Source organism: Scyliorhinus canicula, chromosome 14, assembly GCF_902713615.1.
Source record: "Scyliorhinus canicula chromosome 14, sScyCan1.1, whole genome shotgun sequence".
NCBI classification, from domain to species: domain Eukaryota; kingdom Metazoa; phylum Chordata; class Chondrichthyes; order Carcharhiniformes; family Scyliorhinidae; genus Scyliorhinus; species Scyliorhinus canicula.
The window spans coordinates 46528510-46556143 of NC_052159.1; the positions used below are offsets into that span (position 1 = coordinate 46528510).

Consider the following 27634-nt stretch of genomic DNA (forward strand, 5'->3'; position numbering starts at 1 on the left):
TCTCCCAAACCAAGCAGTCCTGGATGTAGGCCACTGATACTGTGAGTAGAAAGAGAGTGACGTGCACAGAAGTAACATTCGTGCCACCCAAGTGCCAGGCAATGATAATCTCTAACAAAGGAGAATTTAATTATCGTCCCTTGACATGCAATAGCATTACCATTGCGGAATCCTCCACCTAAACATCCTGGGAGTTACGATTGACCAGAAACTAAACTGAACCAGCCATATAAATGCTGTGGCTACAAGAGCAGTTGTTAGGAATTCTGCAGGTGTTAGGAATTCTGCATTGAGTAACACATCGCCTGACTTCCCAAATCCTGTCCACCATCTACAAAGCATAATTCAGGGGTATGATGGAATGCCCTACAGTTGCCTGGGCGAGCGCTGCTCCAACAATACTCAGGCAGCTCAATGCAATCCATCATTTGATTGCCTCCCCATCTATCCCCTTAAACATTAATTCCGTCCATCACTGATGCATGGTGCCAGCACTTGTATCATCTACAAGATGCACTCACCAAGGCTCCTTCATTAGCACCTTCAAAACCCACAACCTCGATCACCCGAAGGACAGGGGCAGCAGATGGGAACAAGTTCCCCTCCAAGCCACATACCATCCTGACTTGGAACTCTTGTGCCAGTCCTTCATTGATGCTGAGTCACGGGAGGTGGATTGGCCATGCCAAATTGCTCCTTAATTGGAAAAAATGAATTGGGCACTAAATTTATATTTTAAAAAGTGAATGCCGGTCATGACTGCCGGCAGCCGTAGCATGTTGCCTTGCTCCATCTGATTGGCACCCAGATGATCCAATGGGTGATCAGCTTTCCTCATGTCACATCTAGAGCCCCATTGTTCCATTGACCAATAGGAGGTGGCAGGGGCGGTACGTCCGGCACTGGGACTGTTGGAGCTCGGGGCCTGGGAAGGACATAGAGCAGCCGAGTGAAGTTAGTGTGAGGGATGAGAATGGCGGGTCTTGATGCTGGCAGTCAGCACCAGTTCACTGGCTTCCACAAGTATTTCAATGCCTACACCATCACAGGGAGGAGGAATTATGCGATAGCTACATAAACAGGGATTGCAGCAGTTTGTTTAGTCTTCAAACCGAGATCCAAAAAGAAGGCACCAGCAGCAAGCACAGAAAATAAATGACATGTGGTTCTCCTCTGGGGCAGGGCATGTGGAATTTTAAGGACCAGCCTGTGAAATCTGTGTGAATGTTTGAAACCTCTGCAGTTGTGTCACTATAATGGTGTATTTTAAGTTATCAGTCTACACAAATAAAACACATGGGACGCCTGGTGCTGTTTGAAAAAAAGAGAATGCTATCCGCATGCATGCCCCCTCAGGCGGATCCAGCAGTGCACAGGCCCGGAGCCCAGTGAGACAGACTGCTGCTTCCTGAAGTCAGCGTGCTATCGCAGAACCACATTTCTTTTTTAAAGTGGCAGAGTCTTCCCACAGAAGTGGCGGCAGCGAGCAGAAATGCTTTGGCTGCGAAATCACACGGAGGCGAGATTGCTCCATTTTGTAGCTAACAGCAAGCAAGCAACAGGCATGTGTGAAGAACTAAAGATGGATCAGTTTGTAATAAGGAAGAGAGGGTCAGAGACACAAACAGGCCAGGATCTCCTAACTAAATCTGCTGGAGAGAGCTTTGCAGGAGAGTCCATGGCAGGTCAAAGCAGTGTTGATGTGAGCTTCAGGGTCCCTAATGAACAACCCATTAAGAAGAAACCGTGAACAAAGCAGTGTAAAAATGATTTCTTGAGCTATAGGTTTATTAATTGTGCCAATGCAAATCAGGATTGTAAGCCCATGTGTGTTATATGCAGGGAAGTACTCAAAAATGAAAGATTAAATGCACAGAACTTCAATGGATTTGAACACTAATCATGGAGCGTTATTGGATTGGGCAGGTTCTGCTCCTGCCCCAGTGCTGACCCTGGAAAATGGGTACACCAACCAACACCAGTATTTTCATCTCCTGCCCACTTCTGTTCCTTTCCCAATTGAACTACAAAGTTTAGCCATAGGTGTCAACTAACAGTAGCTCAGATTGAAAGGAAAGAGAACAATTGCAAGAAATCTGCTGACCAACAGATTCCAGATAAAGAGCCACACATTAACAGTTTGATGTCTTAGAAAAGCACTATCCAACACTAACTGTGCTAACAGTATTTCTTGATTTATCACATCTGTTTGAGAGTCCAAATGATCTGCAAATTCACCTCAACTATGTCAAATGGTACTTAAGATAACGGGAAGGAAGGACGCTAAAATCTGCCAGTTTCCTTAAAGGCCACAATGAATAGGAGGAAAGGTGTGCTTTAAATACAAGGACATATCACAGAAAGCAACTGGTTGAAATGGAGTGATTAACAACCAGCTTCGCTTGCCTAGATATCAGCAATAAATGACTGATTGATGTCTGAAAGAAATATGTGTGTTTGTACAGCATTTTAGCACATCTCCCGGGAAGTTTTATAAGCACTTAACATATATTGAAGTAGTTTGACTCCGAGGGCAAGCATTTTGTGTACAGCAACATTCCATAGACAGTGATGAAATCAATGGTGAATTATGATTTTTGATGGTTGAGACAGGAACATGGGGCGGAATTCTCCGACCCCCCGCAGGGTCGAGGAATCGCCCAGGGCCTTCGTAAATCCCGCCCCCGCCGTGGCCGGAATTCTCCGCCACCCAGGAATTGGCGGGGGCGGTAATCGTGCCCCACCGGTCGGTGGGCCCCCCGCGCCGGTCGGCGGGCCCCCCGCAGTGATTCTCCGGCCCACGATGGGCTGAAGTCCCGCCGCTGTCAGGCCTCTCCCGCCGACGTGGTTTAAACCACCTCTGGTGCCGGAGGCGCGAGCGGGCCCCGGGGTCCTGGGGGGGGGCACGGGGTAATCGGACCCGGGGGCGGGTGTGCCCCCACAGTGGCCTGGCCTGCGATCGGGGCCCACCTGTGCCGTGGGGGCACTCTTTTTCTTCCGCCGCCGCCACGGCCTCCACCATGGCGGAGGCGGAAGAGACCCGCTCCACTGCGCATGCGCCGGTGGTGACGTCAGCGGCCGCTGATGCTCCGGCGCATGCGCGGACTCACACTGACCGGTGAAGGTCTTTCGGCCAGCCCCGATGCCGCCGGCGTGGCGCCAAAGGCCGTTGGCACCAGTCGGCGGAGCGGGAGCCACTCCGCCGGGTAGGGGAGAATACCGCTCCTGTTCTTTAATGTTAATCTGACATGCTATGACAGGGCAATGGGACTTTGGTTTAATCGCCTCATGCGGCATCCCATAGTGTCATCAGAATGCCCCCTACAAGTCACTGTTTTAATATTTTATCTGAAGGACAGTATCTCGAATTCTCTTTTTGTATTCTTTTATGGACTGCGAGCATTGTTGGCAAGGCTGGCATTTATTGCCCAATTCCTAATTGCCCTTCAGAAGGTGGTGGTGAGCTGCCTTCTTCAACTGCTGGTGTAGGCACACCCACAGTTCTCCTAGGAAAAGAGTTCCAGGTTCCTGCGACATGAAGGACGGCGTTATATTTCCAAATCAGGGGTGTGTACCTTGGAAAGGAACTTGTGGGTGGTAATTTTCCAATATATCTGGCGCCCTTCTAGGCGGTAGAGGTCATGGGTTTGGAAAGTGCTGTTTAAGGAGGAGTGACAAGCTCAAGGGTGTCCTCGGGCTGGAATGGACAAGATGGGTTGAATGGCCTCCTTCTGTGCTGTATCTTTTCTATGACTCTATCAGTGCATTTTGTATACACTGCTGCCAGCGTATGTTGGTGGTGGAGCGAGTGGCTGCTTTCTCCTGGATGGTGAAGGGTTTCTTGTGTGCTGTTGATCCTGCACACATCCCAACAAGTGGAGAATATTCCAACACATTCCTGACCTGTGCTTTCTCGCTGCTGGACAGACTTAGGGGTTTCAGGAGGTGAGTTACTCTCTGCAGATTTCCAGCTTCTGACCCACAACATTTATGTTTTTGATTTCTGGTCAATGCTAACCCCCAGGGATGTTAATAGTTGGTAATGCCACTTAATATCAAGAGGAGATGGTTAAATTCTCTCTTTTTGGATTTGATGATCACCTAGTATCTGTACGTTATGAATGTTACTTGCTGCGTATCAGCCCAAGTCTAAATCTTGTCCAGATGTTGCTGCATATGAACACAGACGCCTTCAATATCTGAGGAGTCACAAATTATAGTGAATTCCCCACGTCTGACCTATGATGAATGCAAGGCCATTGATGAAACAGTTGAAGATCATTGGGCCTAGGACATAGAATCATAGAATTTACAGTGCAGAAGGAGACCATTCAGTCCATCGAGTCTACATCAGCCCTTAGAAAGAGCGCCCTAATTAAACCCATGACTCCACCCTATCCCTGTAAATCCAGGAACCCGAACTAACCTTTTGGACACTAAGGGGCAATTTAGCATGGCTAATCCACCTAACCTGCAGAACACGACCGTGCAATGATGTCCTTGGGCTGAGATGTTGACCTTCAACAACCGCAGTCATTTTGTGTTAGAAATGGGGCATGATCCTCCCAAACTTCGACTATGGCAGTTGGAAAATCTTTTTGCAGAATCGGCTTTTCTGTGCCATTCCAGAATGGCACACCGGGGTCCATGCTGTAACTGAGTGGAACGGGTCCTAATCTCTCTAACAGGTCCCACACCGCTGAGATCAGAGCGCTATTTTTAAAAGGCTCTCCGATCACAAATGGCTGCTGCAGCTCCCACTCCCACCCCCAATAGATTGCTGGCAAGGCATCCCCAATTGCTGTCAAGAGCCCCCCCACCCTGAACCCCTCTTCAGCCACCCAGGCTCTCATTCAGCACCCCTTCAATTCACCCTTTACCCCCTTAGTCTACCCCTTCAGCTCCTCCCTCAGTAGCCCCTTCACCCCCCTCAGTATCCTCTCATCTCCCCACTTCCCCCTCACTCCCCCAGTGCCCTCAATCCTGCCTTCAGGCCACACCCCTTGGCAGTGCAAACCTGGTACCTTGCAGTCCAAGTGGTGGCAAGGTGGTAAGTACTCTCCCAACACTTGCCTCCAGGATACCAAGGGGTCTCTTTCATGGGAGATGAGGATAAAGGGGGCTTGTGCTGGGCTGTAGGGGCTTGGATAGGGGGTCTCCTGGGATGGGGCCCATTTAGCTGCTCTCCCCATATGCAGCCTTTAAACCCATTAAACAATCAGTGCACACACAGCCAAATGCTGCCTTGATGTCAAGGGGCAGTCACTCTCAGATACTCACATCCATTTTTAAAAATTGAAAAGGGCACCTTATCGCTCTCAAAGGTGTCCCAAGACTGTACACAAAAGGGTACCACCCAACCGCTCCAAGGACTCTGCAAAGTTTAGACTTGCTCCTACCTGGTCTAATCTGCACATGTTGTGTTTTCCATTCCTGGCTAATGAACATCAGACATGACTGAACGCAGATACTGTCTTACAGGATCACCTGCCTCCGCGGAACATGTATAAACCCCCAGCTGGCCCCATTCCCACCACTGCGAAAATGGTAGAAGATAGTGTATTCGGGATAGGAGGGAGGAGACATCCAGATTTTGGCCTCTTGCATATTGGAGGGGTTCTCCTTGGTTGCGAAAATCCAGGTCAATGTTTCCGGTTGAGGTGACCTTTCATCAGAAGTCGTTCACCAGTTCTGATAAAAGATCATCTTCGACTGAAACATTGGGCGGGATTTGCTCTTGTCGCTGCAGGGACTGAAAACCAGCCGGCTAATCTGATTGACCAACAGTTCTGTAAAATGGGGCTTCCTCCCAAGGGAGGGACAGAAGTACTGCCTGCAGCACCTGGAGTCGACAGGATTATTGTTAGGAAGGGAAACTCAACCATCCAAAACATTCAGGCCTCCATTTTTCCTTACACCTGTCACCTGTAGATTTAAAACTCAGCTTTGGAATCATCAAATCTTTTCATCTTTCCATCTTCAGGATCAACTCAAGAATGCCAAATTTCAAATGATTGCAACCATTTATACTGGAGGAGGAAAGGGTGCTAAGTGTGCTAATAGCTACATGAACAACCAATTTAAGATAATCAGTCCAGCTGGCAATGTGGCTCAATTGCACTGCTGGAAGTGAAATATGTTCATGCACAAGGGCCCTTTATCTGCAATAAGAATATGTTCAAAATTTGCAGCTTTATTGAATTACCGGGAGCTTGGGGAGCCTACAGATCCCTGATTCTTTCTCCATGGCAACGCCTTGTCCAATCAAAGTCGACATGCTAATCAATCATCATCTTTTTCACAAGTAGGGTGGTATTTTGGGCCACGCCCGCCCTGCGACCGGAAATTCCCACCCGAGGTCCGTGGACCTTGACATGGCCCCCGTCCTGTCCGTGGCCATCTTGCAGCGGGCGCGGCCAAAATATCAGCCCACAAATATTTGTGACTGAAATGTCACCATTCCTGTTTTTGAGTGCATGATGAAAAGCTTCAGCAATATGTCTCTCTTTTGAACAATATTCAAGTTCTGTACTATTGAGGGGACTGCCATTATCTAATCATTGCAAATGGATTTACTTCACCTTTTCAATGTGTTTTGTGGAGCTTGACCTTTCATGTCCAAAGATATGCAGGTTAGGTTGATTGACATGATAAATTGCCCCTTAGTGTCCAAAGGTTAGGTGGGGTTACAGGGATAATGAAATGAAAATGAAAATCACTTATTGCCACAAGTAGGCTTCAAATTAAGTTACTGTGAAAAGCCCCTAGTCGCCACATTCCGGCATCTGTTCAGGTAGGTTGGTACGGGAATTGAACCGTGCTGCTGGCCTGCCTTGAAAGCCAGCTCCTTAACCCAGTGTGCTAAACCAGTAACTATGGCAGTTGGAAAATCTTTTTGCAGAATCGGCTTTTCTGTGCCATTCCAGAATGGCACACCGGGGTCCATGCTGTAACTGAGTGGAACGGGTCCTAATCTCTCTAACAGGTCCCACACCGCTGAGATCAGAGCGCTATTTTTTAAAAGGCTCTCCGATCACAAATGGCTGCTGCAGCCCCCACTCCCACCCCCAATAGATTGCTGGCAAGGCATCCCCAATTGCTGTCAAGAGCCCCCCCCACCCCCCACCCCCACCCCTTCAGCCACCCAGGCTCTCATTCAGCACCCCTTCAATTCCCCCTTTACCCCCTTAGCCAACCTTCAGCTCCTCCCTCAGTAGCCCCTTCACCCCCCTCAGTATCCTCTCATTTCCCCACGTCCCCAGTGCCCTCAATCCTGCCTTCAGGCCACACCCCTTGGCAGTGCAAACCTGGTACCTTGCAGTCCAAGTGGTGACAAGGTGGTAAGTACTCTCCCAACACTTGCCTCCAGGATATCACGGGGTCTCTTTCATGGGAGATGAGGAGATTAGGCCTATTTAGCATGCTCTTTCAGAGGGTTGGTGCAGACTCAATGGGCTGAATGGCCTCCTTCTGCACGGTCGAGATTCTATGATCCCCAGATCCTGATGGCTTTCATCCCAAGGTCTAAAAAGGAGTATCTAATGAGATATCTGATGCATTGGTTTTAATGTTCCAAAATTCACAAGATTAGTGGAAAATATCTGTTGTAACTCCTTTATTCAAAAAGGGAGGGAGACGGAATGCAGAAAACTGCAGGCCAGTTAGCTTAAATTCTGTCATAGGAAAAGAAGCTATGATAAAAGATGTATGTCAGGGCACTTAGTCTTCAAGGTAATCAGGCAGAGTCAACATGATTTTGTGAAAGAGAAATCATGTTGAAACAAGTTATTGGAGTTCTTTGAAGAAGTTACATATGCAGTGGGATACATTGTACTTATATTTTCAGAAGGCGTTTGATAATGTGCCACATCAAAATTTATTATGGAAAGTAAAAGCTCACGATGTAGGAGGTAACATATTAACATGGATAGAAAATTGGCTAGTTAACAGGAAACAGAGAGTAGGGACAAATGTATCATTTTCTTGTGGCACGAATCAGGGATCGGTACTGGGGCCTTTTATAATTTAAATTAATGATTTGGATGAAGGGACTGAAAGTATGGCTGCTTGTTTTGTTGATGACCTAAAGTTAGGCAGAAAAGTAAGATGTGAAATGACATAAGGAGGCTACAAAAGGATATAGATAAGTTAGATAAATGGGCAAGGATTTGGAAAATGGAGTATAATGTAAGTAAATGTGAAATTGTACGTTTTGGCAGGTAGAATAATTTTTAAAATCATCTAAATGGTGAGAGATTGCATAGTTCTGAAATTCAGAGGGATTTGGGTGTCCCAGTACATGGGTTGCAAAAGGTTAGTATCCAGAGACAGAAAATAATTAATAAAGCCATTTATTGTGAGGGGATTTGATTACAAAAGCAGGGAGGCTATGCTTCAGTTGTACAGTGATGTGGAGTTGCTGGCATTGGACTGGGGTGGGCACAGTACAACACCAGGTTAAAATCCAACAGGTTTGTTTCGAATCACCAGCTTTCGGAGCACAGCTCCTTCACCAGGTGAGTGAAGAGGTGGGTTCCATTGTGTTACGTTCCTCCTCGTCTAAGCAGATCCTGTGTATATGGAGGGCTTGTCCATAGGGGATGGCTTCTTTAATGTGTTTATGGCGGAAACTAGAGAAGTGGAGCATCGTGAGGTTATCTGTGGGCTTGCAGTAAAGCGAAGTGCTGAGGTGACCTTCCTTGATGGAGATGCGTGTGTCCAAGAATGCAACCGATTCTGGAGAGTAGTCCATGGTGAGCCTGATGGTGGCATTGGTGAGACCACATCAGTTGTACTGTGTACAGTATTGATCCCATTATTTAAGGAAGGATGTAAATGCATTGGAAGAGTTCAGAGGAGGTTTACTAGATTCATATCTGGTTGTCTTATGAGGAAAGGCTGGACATGCGGAGCGTGTATCCTCTGGAGATTAGAAGAGCAAGAGGCAATTGATTCCCTCTTTATAGGGTGGATTTGAGGAGGTTATTTCCTATTGTGGGAATATTTACAACTAGCCAGCGTTGTTTAAAAATAAGGGGCCTCCCATTTAAGACAGAGATGAGGAAAAGCTTTTTCTCTTATAGGGTTGTGAGTCTTTGGGACTCTCTTTCTCAAAAGGCAGTGGAGGCAGAGTCTATGAATATTTTTAAGATGAAGCTAGATGAGCAAGGAGGTGAAATGTTATCTGGAATAGGCAGGAATGCGGAGTCGAGGTTAAAATCAGATCAGCCATGACCTTATTGAATGGCGGAGCAGGCTTGAGGTGCCCAGTGGCCTCCTGCTGCTCCTAATTCATATGTTTGTAGGTTCAAATGATCACAACTTGATCCACAATGTTTGAATACCCATGTATGAAAAAGCCAACCTACCTCGTCCAGCATATTTTGTACGGTCATGTTCCTAACCAAAGCTGTGCATGGAACAAGAACACCTCAAACTGGAGCTACACCTTATAGGAACCTGACAAAATAAAATTATTCAATCACTATTAGGTTCAGCATTTTAGTCCAAACCCAATTTTGAACAACTTAGAAACTTTGTACTTAATCACTGTCATTTGTGCTAACCTTATACAAAATGGCAGTCTGACAGTTGCCTTATTTAATGTCTCCATGTGCTCTCTTGTATGTCCTTGAGATTTCTGAATTGCCACGACTAATTTTCATATCCACAACTTCTGGCGTGACTTCCAGTAACTGATGGCAATTGCCTCCATATTCATCTCACAAAGTTTGATATTGGGCAGGTTTCTCCGTTTTGGGAGACTATACTCGTCAGAAGTTCCCTTCACGCTTGAATGATTGCCAAGTACCCTGCTTTGAATCAAGTCATAATATTCATAAACATCCAGCTATGGTTAACAGCTCCTGACCAGATCAAAAGCAGTTTACTGCTTTCTGTGGAGAAAAAGAGAAAGTGAAACAACCTAACTCCCAGATGGCATTGCCCTGTGGATGCGTCAGCAAATGGATACCACTTATTTTGTTCAGCTGAAACAGGGACAGTGTTCGTTCGTCTGCATGGGATGACTGGAATTAACCGAGGTAATGTTTTTATTTCCTTCCCTGTTGGGAAGCTTGTAGATCCACTTGTCTTATCAAGTTGTAATTGATGGCATTTAGCCAGATTGGATTTGTCTTTTTTGTGGTTAAGACAAACCTGAACAATTTTGCACCTTGTTGGGTAGATGCTAGTGTTGTAGCTGTACTGGAAGACCTTGGGCGCAATTCTTTCCCCCCCCCCACACGCCGGGTGGAGAATCGCGGGGGCGCCAGGTGAGTCCCGCCACACCACCTCGGCACCCGCACGTGATTCTCCCATCCCCCCAAACCGGCGCAGCGAGATTTACGGCTGGCCGCTCGGACAATCGCCACTCCCCGTCTGTAACGGTCGAGCTGTAACGAGCGGCCTGCCCAATACGACGTGTTCCCGCCAGTGCCAACCACACCTGGTCGCTGCCAGCGTTAACAGCGCGGGAACGCTGGTGGGGGGGGGGGGGGGGCAGCCTGTGGCGGGGGGGAGGGCGTATCCAGCATCGGGGGGGGGCTCAAATGGGGTCTGGCCCGTGATCGGTGCCCACCAATCGGCGGGCCGGCCTCTCTGAAGGAGGCACTCCTTTCCTCTGCCACCCCGCAAGAACACTCCGACATTTCTTGCGGGGCGCCCGCGGTGAGGACGGCAACCGCGCATGCGCGGGTTGGTGGCGGCGTAAATGACGCGGCGCCGCTCCTAGCCCCCCAGGGGTGGGAGAATAGGGGGCGAGGAGCGCCCTCCGACGCCGGAGTGAAACACTCCGGTTTTCACTCCGGCGTCGGTTCTTAGTCTCCCGATGGGAGAATCACGCCCCTTGATTAGCAGGGAGAGGAATTTAACTAAATGGGAACAAAGTTCCAGAGCAACCGTGTTTAGCCGGGTGTTTCCTGGCACTCACAGTGGTAAGAAACACCCCGCTATTTAATGCACCCGTGGTTAGATAGGGAGCTCAGCGGGTTCCGTGTGGCTGAGACCGCACAAAGCTCCATTTTCTGCACTGAGGGGCTCCGCTTGCCGGAAACCCTCAGTGGAGTGAGAGCCCCCGACGTGACCCCTGATCCCCCCCAAGCCCTAACTCAATATGAGGGGGTCCCCAGCCCCCCGCCCCCCCACACACCTCCCCAACACCCATGCAGGGCACCCCCAGCCCGATCGCCACCGCATGAAGAATGCCAGCCTGGCACCTTGGTAGTGCCAAGATGATATCCTGGAAGTGCCCTGCCAGCTGGTACTGCCACCTGGGCACCTTGGCAGTCCCAGGCTGGCACTCAGGTGGTACCACACTGCCCAGAGGGCAAGCATCTGGGGCCTCCAATCCCCTGGGATACCCTCCACAAGTGCCATTCCGTCTGGTCCCCATTTGTGGAAACCAGCATTGAACGGCACTCGCCTGAGGTCACCGAGGCAAAGGGGACACATTCCTATGCCTCGGGTGCCTCATGAAACTGCATATTAAAGTGAAACCAGCTGTCTATCTCTAACATGCTATTTGCCAAAAAATGATCCTGCCCACAATGGGCAGGATTTACATCGCAATGTATCGCAAGATTATATTAGATCTCGTGAGGCACTGTGAACCACATAGTTGCCAGTAGCAGGATCTCCCGGCTTTTATCAGCCATGTTGTGCTGCAGCCCGCTGCTTTTCAGGTGCAACATGGCCATTGTGCGCAGTGTCTCTAGTTCTGGAGCACAACTATTCAGTGCTGGAGCTTGGGTGTTGTTGAATTCCGCAACTCTTTCTATATCTAGTGCGCTGTTACTTGATATCACATGGAGTAAATCAAACTGACTGAAGACTGGCTATTGTAATGGTGGGAAATTCCATAGGAGACTGAGGTGGATCATCCACCTGGCATTACTGACTACAGATGGTTACAAACATTTCAGTTCTGTAATTAGCACAGACGTCATCATTGAGGCTGGGTCCTGAGTTCGGGCTGACGCGAGTTCAGTTGTTCTGTCCCTCATGGCTGTGGATGTTCAGGTAGAATTTTCCACTTCTGGCTTAGGAAATAGTGCATTTGCAGGAAATAATACATGGCAGTTTTCCATCCACAAAAATTTATGGGTGGAAAATCACGAACTCGGCTTGTGCAATTTCCCAATACGTTCTCCCAGCGTGTGCCAAGAGTGTGGAAGTGGAAACTCCCCCACCCAATACACTCTTTAGGTTCCAAGAGAATAACCATTTGTTTGGAATACAAAGGTCTCTTGATCCTCAAGAAATTATACCTCTGAGAGATCTCAGGAAAGGACAAGATAAAATTGCATGAAATAATGTTCTGCATTCCATTCATTCATTGGTTAAAGGGTTTTAAAGCTAAATGTCAGTTGTGACCCACAAGTTGCCAGGCAGTTGGAAATACATTGTGACACTTGCTGATTTGGGGTTTAGATTTCAAATCCTGTCACTGAATCCTCAGTTTTTTCTGTATTGTTGGTCATATGTTTTCACAATGCGCATCGTATCTTATACAGCAAGTTCTCAGCTTCTAGTTCACAGCTCTCCTTCTCTGTTGGCACTCACCAGGACTGTGGGTGTGTTAGTAATTACTACGGGTGAGACAGGAACAGGACTGCCTTATCTCCGAGATTTCCCAGTGTCACTAAATGCATTTTGTTTTGAGATTCCTGATGGCGCTTGGCAAAGATAAACAATATCTTCCATCAGGAAACCTGTGAGCTATTTCCAGAGGAAGTTTCAAATCTCTTAAGTAAATAAATTCCCTTTAAATTATTTCAAAGTGTGTTGGTTAGTTTGGAGGAAGATTGCAAAAAGCAGCACGGCTGTTGTTTTTCCATCGGTTAATCCTGTTTTACAGTTAATTTATAATCTGTGAATGGTTCAGATATATCAACTTTTTGAAAAATGTTGATTAATACCATTCTCTGGTGCAGAAGTTGGGTTTACCTTCTGGTGGCTTGATTTGTGCTTCACATTCCATATATTTTAAACAAATAAACTTAAATTCTGGTTTTAGCCCCTATGTTTAAAATGGCACTATTGGTCTTGTGGACTACTTTGTCTATACCTAAACCCCGACTCTAATTTAATAATGTTTTTATTTACATTGTTGTCTTAAAAAACAATTTTTGTCAAATTGATTATATAATAGACTGTTTTTTATTGATAGGCTTCTGCATATTTTGAATGCGTGGGCAGTAAATTATGTGACAGGGACATGAGACAAATAACTAATTTATTATGTAATTTTGATACGTAACTGGTTTATGAATAAGTGAACCTGAAATAATTGAATGGCATTGATGAAGGATGGACAATTGCAGAAGAATGCCCCAGTTACACCTGAGGGACAAAGTTGACAGTGAGGCAATATTGGACATGTACCTCTGATCTCTGAGTTGATAGATTTTGTATAGGTCGGTGCAATACCTGTAGACTTACCTTTCCAAGTTACAGTCAATTCCAAATGAATGCAGGCATAATCTAAGCATATTTCTGATCCATGAAAAGACGTACAGTTTACAGGACTACCTCCTTTTCATCTCCTTAGGGCAAAACTGATCCAGGTGGAGTGTATAAATGCAACATTTTGATCCCAGCACAAGATTGTAGAACTTTACAAGCTTAGCACGAGAAAAACAGTCAAACCACGGCCAAATTCCATCCAGAGCTTTAGACATTTAATCACTTCTGTATGAGTTTATTTGCTTTTGTTGTGAGTTTTCTGTTGTGCTGAATTGCTGAATGAACAATTAAATGGCAGCAGTGGTGCGAAGGTTAGTCACTTGCCTATTTTTATCTGCTAGTTACAGGACTCCTTATTTAAGCACAATCCTGATCCAAACATAACAGTTCTTGGCAAACCAGTCAAAAGTTTATCAAGATCCAACAGTATTAGCATTGTATTACTCTGGTGTGTATTAACAACTTGCCTCCTCTTCCCTATTTCCACCACATGCTGTATATTTATAGCACCTTCCAGTACCACTTTCATGAGTCATCATTAGAGGGTGCTATGACAGACATTGGGTGGAAAACTGGGTTTATCGTAATCAAAATATAGCCGATTCTGACCTTCCACTGCTATGTTCATCTCTCTGTTTTCTTGTTGGGATTCAGTTCCATAGCCTGTTGAATCTGCCGAAGTAACTAATCTTCATGTCAGAGCCTGTACAAAGTACTTTGGTAGGCTTTTCCAATGTAATCTATCACAACTAAGAATGTTCCTTGTTCTCACTGGACATCCATACTTGGGCTTTTTGGAATAAGGATCATTGGATACAATTTTAAAAATTTAATTTACGGGATGTTGGCGTCTCTGGTTAGGGCAGCATTTATTGCCCATCCGTAGTTGACCTTCAGAAGGTGGTGGTGAGTTGCCTTCTTGAACCGCAGCAGTCCTTGAGGTGTAGGTACACCCACTGTGCTGTTAGGGAGGAAATTCCAGGATGTTGCCCCAGGGACAGTGAAGGGTCAGCGATATATTTCCAAGTCAGGGTGGTGAGTGACTTGGAGGGGAATCACTAGCTTGTGGGGTTCCGAAGTATCTGCTGCACTTGCCCTTCTAGATGATAGCGGTCGTGGTTTGGAAGATGCTGTCTAAGGAACCTTGATGAATTACTGCAGTGCATTTGTTGATGGGACACATGGCTGCCACTGTTCTTCGGTTATGGAGAGTTTGAATGTTTATGGAAGGAGGAACAATCAAGCGAGCTGCTTTGTCATGGATGGTGTCGAGCTTCTTGAGTGTTGTTGGAGCTGCACTCATCCAAGCAAGTGGAGAGTATTCCATTACACTCCTGACTTGTGCATTGTACATGGTGGACAGTCTTTGGGGGTCAAGAGGTTGCAGATTTACACTGAATTACTTTGTGCTTGTGCTTACTATGATGTGAGTTACTTACTGTAGAATTCTTAGCCTTTAACCAGCCCTGGTAGCCACAGTATTAATATGGCTCGTCCAGTTCAGTTTCTGATCAGTGGTAACCCCCAGGATGATTGTGGGGGATTCAATGATGGTAATGCCATAGAATGTCAAAGGGTGGTGGTTAGATGCTCTCTTGTAGGAGATGATCATTGCCTGGCACACAAATGTAATTATGGGGGGCATTGGTGGTGGTGGGGTTGGGGGGGTTGGGGTGGAAGTTAACGACTCAATTGAGGATCAAAACAAAGATTTTCTACGTTATAGTGCACCACTGCCTGCTGGATTGACCAACTAGACCATTATAACAGCATTATTGTGACATTTAATTGAATTCAATAACGTTGATATTGAAAATGATCATTTCACTTGACTATACATTTTTGTCTTATTAGATCTGCCTAACAAATTTGGATTTGAGATTGGTATGGGACATAATACATTACCTATTGAAGGTGATGACCTGATTCTATTCTGCCGAGCCAATAAATTTTTATACTCGAACATTGCTTGCCGTCTTCTAAGCAGGGACAATCATACAATGTATCACCTCAGCAGCCTGAATAAGATCAGCACCAAGGAATATTCAATTGCTTTGAACTTTATCATCAGAAACGTGTCTCTGGATCAATCTGGAACTTATGAGTGCACAGCCAGTAATGTTATCACTCAGGAAGAGACAATTCAAAAGCAGAGGATTTATATTAGAAGTGAGTAGATGTGTTTCTTTTAATGTGAATACGACACAAATGATACCAGGAGTTAAATAAAAGAGTATTGTGATTCTGACCATCTGTAAGTTCGATGTATGTTACAAAAAACTATTGATCTAAAAATTGCAGATTGCACTGAATTATTTTGGGGCTGTGCTTATTATGATGTGAATCAGATATGTACAATGAAATTCACCGACACTAAATGTCAGTGGCCAACTAGTTGCACAATCTATTGTTGTCAGTTCACCTCAACACGGTTATCCACAGAGATCTTTTGCATAATAGAAGTGGTACAGGCGACTGTATAATAGATAAGGGCTGATCGTTAGGCATGCAATCCAATATGGCTGTAACTGTTTCTGGGTAATGTGTCCATTTGTTAAAGGTTGTTAAGCCTGTAATTCAACAATAGTCATGTTATGGACAATCTATTAGATTACTGATGAAGCTGAGTGAGAGATTTTATTGTAATTTGTTTGAAAAAGTGAGCATTAATTCAAATGACTTGACCTAACTGAAATGTATTGTTGAAACCTGACTGATGCTGTTGTAAATCAAAACAAAATAGGTCATCTGATCATTTTCTTATTTCTAATGAATTGAGGATAATGGGCTGGATTTACTGACCACCCTGCCGCGTGTCTTTTGGCGGCAGAGGCAGACCGCCAGCAGGATCTACGGACCCCGCCGTTGTCAAAGGGACTTCCCAGTGCCAGCGCCCCTCATCGCTGGGACACCCCTGCGTCGGTGTGGGACCGGAATTTCCCACCGCAGGGAACAGCCAGTAAATCCCGCAAAATGACTCAAGAATATGATCATAACTAAAATTGCAAATGTTAAACAATCATGGATATCTACCAATTTAGTGATTTAAAAATAAATAGCACATTCAGTCTTCCATGCTCTATTCTGTGCCACTGAAAAACAACAAATCCTTTTTCCTTTTTGTTTTATTTTTGAACCAGCAAATACATGGGGCTGGATTCTCCGGTTGCCGACACCAAAATCGTATTCGGTGATCAACCTGAGAATCACAGTTCGCAACCAAATCGGGGGCAGCGCCACTTTCGCGATGCTCCGTCCCCTCCAAAGTGGCGTACTCACGGGGTACGCCGAGCTATGCATTGACGGCCTCAGGACATTGCCTGAGGCCCGCCCCCCCGATGCTCTCCCCCCTGAATGGCCGTGTTCCCGACGCCGTTGGTCGCATGTGGTCTCATCCGTCGGGAGCTCGACGAGTCGGGTGCGGACTCAGTCCAGCGGCGCTACAGTCGGGGAAGGACTGATCTGCGGGCAATGGGGACTTTATTAGGAGCTGGGGGCACTGCGGGAGAGGGGGTCCGGGTGCGCGAGCCGGCCAAAGGGGGGGCACTATTTTATTGGTTGGGTCTGCAAGCGGCCTCCACCATGTAGCACAGCGTAGCCGCTGCAGGCCGTCGCAGTGCGCATGCGTGGCCACGGAGCTGGAAATTCTCCGGGCCATATCGGCAGCTAGAGCCGGGTGCTCTACAGTGCCGGCATGCTAGTCCCCAGCAAAACGGGGAATCAGTGGCCATTTTACACCATTTGTTCTGGAGTAAAACACTACTGTTCCACGCCGGCGTGGGGACATAGCCCCAGAATCAGAGAATCCAGCCCATGATATTTCATTAAACAAACACCTATGATTTAACTGGGTAGAAACATTCTAGAACAAAGCAATCTTCTTTTGCATAATAACAAAACAAATAATTTTGTATTAACATTAATCAGATCAGAACTGCATAAATGCATATAAAAGAAGGAAAATAGACTTACAGCCAAAAGTTATATTTTGTTGAAGAATTTATTTAATAAATAATTAAGGTTTATGCGGGACAAACACTGAAATGTGGGGTGGGGTCTATCTGGTCTTTCTTATATATTTAAAAAATATTTATCACTTAATTTTTGTTTCATTTAATAATTTTGTCTTTATTTCATTAGGTTTCCTCCTGCTCCATGCACTGTTTCCCATCTTAAACAGTGAACTGGAAACTTACCCCTAAGCCTCTGTCAGTGCCACTTTGTAACCAAATGCTAGGAAGTTGCTGAAGTTTTTCCATCTTTTAATTTACATTCCTTATTGTGTGAAAATGTTTTGTTCACCTTCAACTTGCTCTTGAGATCAACTGTGATCAGAGTCAGTTTGTGTGGAATTTGAGGGTGTGAACCTTTACCTTGAACGTACAATTGTGGAAATGAAAAATGAGCAATTTCTATAACGCATGGTGACACATTGGTTAGCACTTTTGTTTCACAGCGCCAGGGACCCGGGTTTGATTCCCGGCTTGGGTCACTGTCTGTGTGGTGTCTGCATGTTCTCCCCGTGTCTGCGTGGGTTTCCACCGGGTGCTCCGGTTACCTCCCATGAGTCCCGAAAGACGTGCTGTTAGGTGAATTGGACATTCTGAATTCTCTCAGTGTACCCGAACAGGCGCTGGAGTGTTGCGACTAGGGGATTTTCTCAGTAACTTCATTGCAGTGTTAATGTAAGCCTACTTGTGACAATAATAAAGATTATTATTATATTTGTTAATTTGGCCCCTCTGCTGAGTGTAACTCCTCTCATTCAGCAACTGCTTATGAAAATCGATTAAAAAAACACAACACAAGAAAAGTTAAACAGGAATGATTGTAGTTTTATCTTAAACTGATTTATAAAGGTACTGATGAGGATACAATACTAGCTTTCAGATTTGCTTATTGCAAAACAGACTTCCCAGCAACAGGTCTCTGTGTATTGTTTCATACTTTGTGCTTGTGAATCTTTATTATTTTATTAACAAATGTACGCATTGTATCCGCTGTTAGGATTGCTTCTCAAAAAGGGCTGAAGCACTATATTTTAGTGTGTGTTTGTTTTATTAATGAAACAATGCCTGCAGTCTTCAGCAGAAGAGGATTTGAAGCGCTGTCTCAAATGTGTGTGCTGCAGTACTGCACTATGCCAGCTGGCTTCATGACAAGATGATTAGTATGTTATTCCATTTTGCATCAATTAAAAATAAGCAAGATTAATTGACAGATTGGCAATTAGTTGGTCTGGCTTCAACTCTGCATGAATTTTATTACATGCTGGAAATCACGTCCCAGTTATCTTTTTGTTGGACGCATCTGGACCACAGTGTTTAAAACGTGGTGGAAAAAAAAACTTTTATAGATTTGAACATTGTTGTGAATGAAAGCTTTCAATGGCACGTAGTAAAGCGTATCCCATAAAGAAAAGCTACTCATTTGAGAGAGGTGGAACCAGACTGACAAAATCCAAACAGTTTCTCGTGCTTGTGAACTTCTAAGTGGACTTCCTCCTTTAAAAAGTGGCACAATGCCCTGAAACTGAACTTATCTTTCACATGGGAATAGCTTTTGTGGAGGGTAGAAAAGTAAACAATAGAATTTCCCCCCTTGATATCAGGTTCACAGAGAATTTACTCATTTAAGGAGAAAACTAAAGATGGTAATTGTGAAAGTTTCTCTGCTAAGAACTGGCAAGTCTGTAATTATGTTCCCAGCATGATTATTTTACTTAAACCAAACAAACTTAGTAACTTAATGCACACAGATAACTTATTAAACTTGCACTTGTTGTGTTACTATAATTTTCCTTCCCGTTAATGTCCTTAACTCTTCTCTGCAGTTTCCCAGCTGGCACCAACCTTCTGGTACTGTGTCTAAGTGAATAAATAACCCTCTTATTATCATCACATTCATTATCTTCTGTTACCTTTGACAGTTTAAAGATTATTTTGACTGTTTTCAAAGTGGAAATTCTCTATTATTTATGGAGAGTAATAAATGGAAATTGGAACATCAGCAGCTATTACAGTGAGCGTGCTGCTGGTTATGAACACATTATTTGTTTTTCAGTTGTGAATGTTTTGGAACCTATTCTACAATTCAAATATTGATTTTAAAGGTATATTCACATATATCTAATTGAAGGACTTGCATTTATTCTCATTTTAGCCAGGTCACTGAAAATCAAGCATTCTAAATGGCATAAATTGCCATATGTAATCTGAAAATGTCAGGAGGCAAGGTTTAATAGCGTGCCATCAGAAGTATCACTCCGAAGTCTAGAGAATACTTTGTAGCAAACCTACTTAGTGTGGTGATCTCCAACTACTATTTTTTAACCTAAAACTATGACTTCTTTGATTTCAGCTCAGGAAGCCCCATACCTTCTGCACAACTTAAGTAACCAGGAGGTGAACATCAGTAGTTCGATTTCTTTGGAGTGCCAGGCAGAGGGCAGACCAATGCCCCAAATCATATGGTACAAAAACGACCAGAGATTACTTGTGGAACCAGGTGTGGCTCCTACAGAAAATATACATGTTTAAATGTGAACCTAGAAATTACTATTGGTGAGGCCAGCATGTGAATGCTTAATATATTAATGGTATTCCTTTGAGATGTTAACCAGTCAAAATCAATGTAGCCTGGTATTATAAACAATTTCTAAACGATATCATTCTGAAAATGTTCCTGCAATTATTTTCACAAAATTGAAGTGGTATTACTGAAGTGGCAAGCTTAGCTTTCATTACCGTCATTTAGAAATTTACTTATATAGAATACTGGCATCCTAGGGCAATACTGAAGTCTAAGCAGCATCAGAATGTAAACTATTGCTAGAGACAGCTTTCGTAATGACCATTTTGTTTCTCACCATGCTCATATTGTGCTTGTTTACTGTTTAGTGTTTAACATGATTTTCAAAAAATATACTTGGGGTGACAAAATGGCACAATGCATTAGTATTTCAAAAGGCTGTGCCATTTAGGAAATGGATTCATGTCCACGGCTCAAATGGATTTAGGTCTACAGTTCCCATGCGACAAGTTCATAGTATTGTCTGTCAGGGAAAAGGATCTGAGTAACCGTTTGATACTTTCCCACAGGCTGGAGGAAATTGATCAGAGTCACACCAGGGTGCCTCCAACCACTGGCGACCAATTAAAGTGATCTGCCACATAGGGCCCATTCTCACATGTGAAGGGAATGGTGATGGGAAAGAGCAATGAAGTGGGGGGTGGGGGTGGAGTTACAATATGTTTTTTAAAGAGATTTAAAAGCCTGAACTTTCTGTGGATAACATTCTGTATTCTGCTGAAGCTGATATATATTAACATTATAAATTTCTGAGGTTATTTTGCAAATAAGATTGAATTTTTTTTTCTATTCTAACACCCTATAATGTCTATACAAAATGAGCATTGTGATAATTTGATTAACTTTACACTTCATTATTGCACCAACATATGGGCAAAACAAACCAAATCTAATGCTATCTTTTACTCCTGTATGATTTGGGCAATACCGTTAAGAATAGACTAAATAGGAAGTTGTCTTTTTTCCCCGTAAAGGCAGTGTTTTTATAACAGTGTATCTGTATCATGCAGGATGTCATAGTATTAGATTGCTGTCTGGCTGCTCAACTTATAGATCTAAGTAAATGGGACCTAACTATAAACAAGATAAGGCTGCGTGGAATACATGAGTCTAATTCTCTGTCAAATACTTCATACAAAGGTATTACCCTGGGACCAGGAAGCAAAACGTTAATTATTGAAAGAGTCAAAGAAGAGGATGAAGGCTTATATCAGTGCCAAGCCACAAACAGGAAAGGCTTTGTGGAGACTTCTGCTTACATCACTGTTCGAGGTAACTTGCAGAAGAGATATGAGGGATGTTAAAGCCATTTTATAATGTAACTGCAAGTTAGAACTCTTCAACCCAAATGGTATAACTTCTAAATGAGGTGTTTTGGGACTGACACTGCTGCAGTGTCCACCTGAGTAAAATTGCTGTTATATATTTGAAGTCACTCTGCAGTGACTGATTTTCAATTGGTGTTGATATTTTAAGAACACGTTCATTGGAATATCCAATGAGTTGGCAGCAAATTCTTTTGACATGAGTAGGATTTTGGTTGGGAGGTAGAAGGCAGAGAGTCGGGATGATGGGGACTTGTGCCAATTGGCAGAATGTAACTACTGGTGTCCCCGAGGAATCTGGACAGCACCTTCAGTTTTCATTTTATCAATAACTTAAGATGAAGCAGCATTAGTATTTCCAATCCAAGAATTGTCACTGCACAGAAAGAGATGCCATGCTGCGAAGGTATGAGGAAACAAAAATCTTTAAAAATTGTTTCTCCTCCATGTTCTCTTGTTTAAATTCTTTTCTAAACAATGGACAATTGCTGGGCTGATAAAATGACCACCCTGGTTACAAGCAGATTCCAAACCATTTCAATGGACAAAGGCTGACTCATCAGCCTCCTGGAATGTGACTAGTATTGGATGACTATTCCAGCCAAGTCAACACAAATGACTAGTGGGCGAGATGTCTACACCAACCAGCTTTGCACAAAGAGCTATTGTGACTCCTCATCTGAAATGTTGTGCTAATAGTTGCATAGTTACCTGTTCAAAAATACAATGGTATTTAACAAGGGTTCTTAAAGTACATAATTAGCTGAATGGCTTGACCTGAATATCCTGTCACATGATAGAGACAAAGGAATTCTGCCAGACAAAGCCACCTCAAAGAGCCTCATTGGACATTGACATACTGAACTTCACTCAAGTGAATTAATGCGAATACCTTTTTGGGTTTTTTTGTAACTCACAATGTGAAACTTCTTTCCCTTTCTTTCTCTGCCTATCTACCTTGTATGCACATGAGGGTGAAAATCTGTCATGATCCATCCCTCTGGTCTTGAATGTGTTAATAAATCTTAGTTTTGTTGCATCTTAAAGAATTTGCTGTGGGATTATTGTTAACGTTGGACCTCAGAAACTGTGTTTGGGAAACACACCAAGGCCTATTTCAACAAGGGAAAAATACTATTCAAGAACATTAAATCAGAAATTGAACTATCGCTGTCATGGACAGAAGGGGGGAGCAGCAATAATAATTGGGTGGCATAGTGGCACAGAGGCTAGCACTGTTGCCTCACAACAGTGGGAAGGGGGGGAGCGGTGTGGTTGGATGTTTTGAAGGCGAAGGAAGCCGGCAGCAATTGTAGTGGAAAGGCTTTCAGTGGGCAACCCCTTTCTGCTGGTCCCTCTTTCAGGCCTTTGTGTGCTGGACACCTCCTCCCACTGACTCCAGTACCTGCAAGCAACCCTGCTTGTTATGCTCATCGCAAAGTGAGCCCCCTGCCCATTGCTGGGTTAGTATCGGTGGCAACAGAACAGAATTAATTCCTAAGTGGGAATTAATTGTCCACTTAACAGTCTCAATTGGTGATGGGGCAGGAAGGCTGTCCATGGGCTTTCTTGCAGCAGACTTAACTGGAGTGGAGGTGGGAAGGGATGAGTTTCACAACCGCCATCCGCCTGTGTAATTAACCATGCCCGCCACTGGTGGGCACAGGATTCCATCCTGCAAGTATGTGTTTATCATGAAAGACAAATACGAGATAATTAAATTTAAAAAGTCAAAAGTTTCGCATACATTTTATCAGATAAAATACATAAAAAGGAGAATAAAACCAAAGAAAAGTATTTGTGTTTTCCAAAAGAATTGGATGTGCAATATAAACCTTTTAAAGATTTTAGAAGAAAAGAGTTCGTATTTTTTCTAATGTTTACTGTGTGTTTCCAGGACCTACAGAGAATTCCAACCTGGAGCTGATAACACTGACATGTACCTGTGTAGCTGCTGCACTCTTCTGGCTACTTCTGACTCTCTTCATTCGTAAACTCAAAAAGGTAAGTCCCAGCCACTCTGAAACATTAACGTTTGTTCTTTTGTCCACAGATGCTTTTTGATCTATTGAGTGCTTCCCAGTACATTTTGTTTTTGTTTCAAGACCACTCTTCTTGACATTAAACATTCTTGACATTATACCTCAGGGTACAGTAACAGCCAGTTTACAGCTTCAAGCTATGCCAAATGTGTTGGAGATTTCCGTGCGTTGAAAACTACATGGCTACATAACGATTCAAATTGCAATATTTAATCTTTGCTGTGGAGCACAGTATCTGCCGAAAAACACCTCTGGAGATGATACTCCGTTACATCAGAGGCACTATTGTTGATTCATTTATATTACAGTGCTCCTGCCCAAGCCAGCATAACCACGAGCGTCAGCACCTTAATACAAAGCAGCATTAATCTCACCATCATGTCAGGTAGTGGTGTAAGCTTTTCTCAAGGATGCCTCAGTACCTAAAGATTATTACAGTAATGAGGCCCTAATCTCTAACATATTGTATATCTTTAAAAATAAAGACACATTCGCTGATCGGATTGCAGGCTGTTTTAACAAAAGAAAATCTCTCCTAGCTCACACCTCACACTTTATAAGATCTCTGAGTCACTTACTCAGAAGGAGGAACTGAGATGGTTTCCCATTGCCTTTCTTAGAGTTTGCAATCTTCAGAGTACCTTCTCCCTGAATGGTTTATAACCAAGGCTAAATAGCCCAACATACTCTATACAATGGAGTTAGGGAGAGCTGCACATATGGGAAACAAATACTCCTGCAAAGGGAATCCCCATTTCCCATTATTGGGGAGCAGGCATTTGAATCTCCAACACCATCCCCTTTCAACAAAGAAGTCAATTGAAGATTCCAAAACTGGGATAGATTTTAGCTATAAGTAAGGGTATTAACAGGTATGGAACCAAAGTGGATAAAGGGATTTCAGGTACTAATCAGCCATGATCGAATTGCATGGTGAAACACGGTCAAGGAGCCCGTTGCTATGATTGTGAAGAATTTTGGTAATGGAGCAGATATGGGAAGCTGAACTCAGTTTGAATATGACTGAGCTTTAATTGGTAGCTTGCCAAAAATTGGAGTGGGCTGGTCAACTTGAATGGCCTTGGTCTTGCCAGCATTCAGCTGGAGGAGATCTTAGCTGATCCAGAGCGTGATATCAGATAAGCAATATGGGACAATGGAGGAAGCAGCAAAGGGTGAGCTGGGTTTCATCAGCATACATGTGGAAAATGACAAGACTTCTAGATAATTCATCAAGGAATAGTGAAGAGAAGGTAGTCCTGGATACACTCTGGTTCCAATCGTGATGACTATGAAAGCAGAAACTGGTTTGAGGCTGGTTTAGCACAGTGGGTTAAATAGTTAGCTTGTAAAGCAGACCAAGGCCAGCAGTACGGGTTCAATTCCCGTACCAGCCTCCCCGAACAGGCGCCGGAATGTGGCGACTAGGGGCTTTTCACAGTAACTTCATTTGAAGGCTACTTGTGACAATAAGCGATTTTCATTTCATTTCAGAAACTGAAAAAATAATATTGTCCAGTATTTTCTGGTGGGGGGGGGGGGGGGGGGGGTTTCAGATTCCAGCATCTGCAGTAATTTGCTTTTATTTAAGCAGAAACTTGGATGGGCTAAATAAAAGCAGCGACGAGAGAAAAGTGTAGAAGACAATCGTGGGAGGAGGATGAAATGATATTGAAGGTGGCAGAAGAGGTTGAGCAGGATGACAGAGAGAGCCATGTCCGCAGTCATAAAATATGTCGTTTGTGACTTTGATTATTGCGTTTTGAATATTGTTGATGAGGGTGGAAGTGAGACAAGAGACAACTCAAACAAAGGGAGAGAAAGAGGTAGGACCATGACTGAAAAGCAACAACATATTCCGGGAGGAAAATACTGCCGTTGCTGGAATCTGAAATAAAAGCAGAAAAGGTCAGGCAGCATCTGTAAAATGAGAAACAGAGTTAATGTTCAGGCCGTGACCTTTTATCAGAAATACTCAATCTGTTTCTTGCTTCACATATGCTGCCTAACATGCTGAGTACTTCCAGAATGTTCTGTTTTTATAACCTATGCTAGGACCTTGGAAAGAAAGGAGAGACTGGATAGAATTTAGGTGGGTTTCTTTCAGGGGAGATAGGGATGGACATCAGCTGGAATACTAATACTGTTGTTACGTCAAGAGAAGAAATGAAATTGGTGCAATAAGGTCCCTCTGCACTGATCTCTAGTGCAGGGGTTTTCAAAGAGCGGTTCGAGAACCATGGGTGAGTCGTGGGTGGATGTCAGGGGGGTAATGGAGCGATCAGTGGTGGCTTTCCCGCGGTGATCCTGATCACGGGAGAAGTACCCAACGGCAACTACTGCCATTTTTATTGAGAATGGCGGCTACTGCCACCTTTTAATTGAGAAGGGAACAAGAGGGACCTTATTGCACCTGTTTTGAGCAGCATGTGGATAGCACTGTGGCTTCACAGCGCCAGGGTCCCTGGTTCGATTACCCACTGGGTCACTGTCTGTGCGGAGTCTGCACATTCTCCCTGTGTCTGTGTGGGTTAGGTGGATTGGCCATGATAAATTGCCCTGAGTGACCAGAAAGTTTAGGAGGGGTTATTGGGTTACGGGGATAGGGTGGAAGTGGGGGGTTAGGTGGGTCAGTGCAGACTCGATGGGCCAAATGGCCTCCTTCTGCACTGTATGTTCTATGTAACTATCTGTAAGGCTGTGTGTAGTCCTCTGCCCAGAAGCAGCAGCAGTGAGCAGGTCACGATTGAAGTGAAGCGCACTGTATGGGTTCTAGGTGCCAAATCATGGAGGAGAGTTTCTTCCATTTTCTAAAAGCTAGCAAGCAAGGTAACAGAACAGTGAAGCTGGATCTTTTTCTTACAAGAAATAGACGGCCAGATTTACAAATAGGCAGTGGTACCTACTGGCCTGGATCTCACATCTGAATCTGCTGGAGAGAGCTGCACAGGAGAGTCCAGGACAGGACAGAACAGTGCTAGTGTTAGCTCTGTACAGAGCTCCAGGGCCTCTGTTTAACAGCCTACAAAGAAGAAACTTGCTTGGGAACAAAGCAGTATAAAGATGATTTCTTGAGGCATGGTTTTGTCAATTGTGCCATTGCAAATAAGGATGCAAATCCCATGTGTGTTAAATGCAGAAAAATACTGGTAAATGAGAGAAGTTTCAGATTTTGAAAGAGAAGTGGTGGGTGAAAAATTCCTTTTGAGGTTGAGATCCTGGGGGCAGTTATTAACTTACAGCTGACTCCAAATGAAAAGACTACGCTGCTGTACCTGAACTGACAGCACATTGAAAACATGCAATAAAACCATGAGGCTGTCAGCATTCTGGAGTAGAATCTCCCATGAGTATTCCGTACTCAGTAAACCAAGCATTTTGTTGCTATTGCAACAATTGTGACAACCTACATGTGCAAGGTTGGATTTTCTGTTCTCACAAAGATGAAGACGGCACACAGGAACTGACTGAAGTTTGCACCTGATATGCGCATTGCCCTCTCCTGCTGTGAACCTGATTGGAATGAGAGCGCAAGGCCCAGGCAGACTCCCCTTTCACTTTAAAGGTAAGTGGGTTCCGAAGGTTGGCCGGTGTGGGTAGCAAAGATTGGAGGGTGTGGGTCCCAAAGGCCGACTGGTTGGCAAAAGTGGGTTCCAGGAAACAATGTTTGAAAAACACTCCTCTAGTGGATATTTGGGGGTGAATTTCCCCATATCTTTGGCCATAGAACCATGGAAACCCTGATAAAATAGTGTAAAAGTACTTTTTACTGTTTTTTGATTTGATTTGATTTATTATTGTCACATGTATTAATATACAGTGAAAAGTATTGATTCTTGCATGCTATGCAGACAACGCATACCGTACATAGGGAAGGAAGGAGCGACTACAGAATGTAATGTTACAGTCATAGCTAGGGTGTAGAGAAAAAAATCAACTTAATACAAGATAGGTCCATTCAAAGGTCTGATGGCAGCAGGAAAGAAGCTGTTCTTGAGTCGGTTGGTACGTGACCTCAAACTTTTGTACATTTTTCCTAAGGGAAGAAGGTGGAAGAGAGTATGTCCGGGGTGTGTGGGGTCCTTAATTATGCTGGTTGCCTTTCCAAGGCAGCGGGAATTGTAGACAGAGTCAGTGGACGGTTTGCGTGATGGACTGGGTTACACTCACAACCTTTGTAGTTTCCTGCGGTCTTGGGCAGAGCAGGAACCA

General features: G+C 44.3%; 1 protein-coding gene and 1 long non-coding RNA gene across 3 annotated transcripts in view; one reads left to right on the plus strand and one right to left on the minus strand.

The window, feature by feature from the left end:
• flt1 (fms related receptor tyrosine kinase 1) overlaps positions 1-27634 on the plus strand; it is a 269771-nt gene that overhangs the window by 150875 nt on the left and 91262 nt on the right. For both annotated transcript variants that reach the window (XM_038817857.1, XM_038817858.1), the window contains exons 13-16: positions 15319-15633; positions 19825-19971; positions 21196-21327; positions 23278-23384. In XM_038817857.1, coding sequence (XP_038673785.1) covers positions 15319-15633; positions 19825-19971; positions 21196-21327; positions 23278-23384 — 701 coding nt within the window. The remainder of the gene's footprint in view (positions 1-15318; positions 15634-19824; positions 19972-21195; positions 21328-23277; positions 23385-27634) is intronic.
• LOC119977178 overlaps positions 1-27634 on the minus strand; it is a 50027-nt gene that overhangs the window by 11576 nt on the left and 10817 nt on the right. Inside the window, exon 2 of the long non-coding RNA XR_005463133.1 lies at positions 9369-9459. This is a non-coding gene — a long non-coding RNA (uncharacterized LOC119977178). The remainder of the gene's footprint in view (positions 1-9368; positions 9460-27634) is intronic.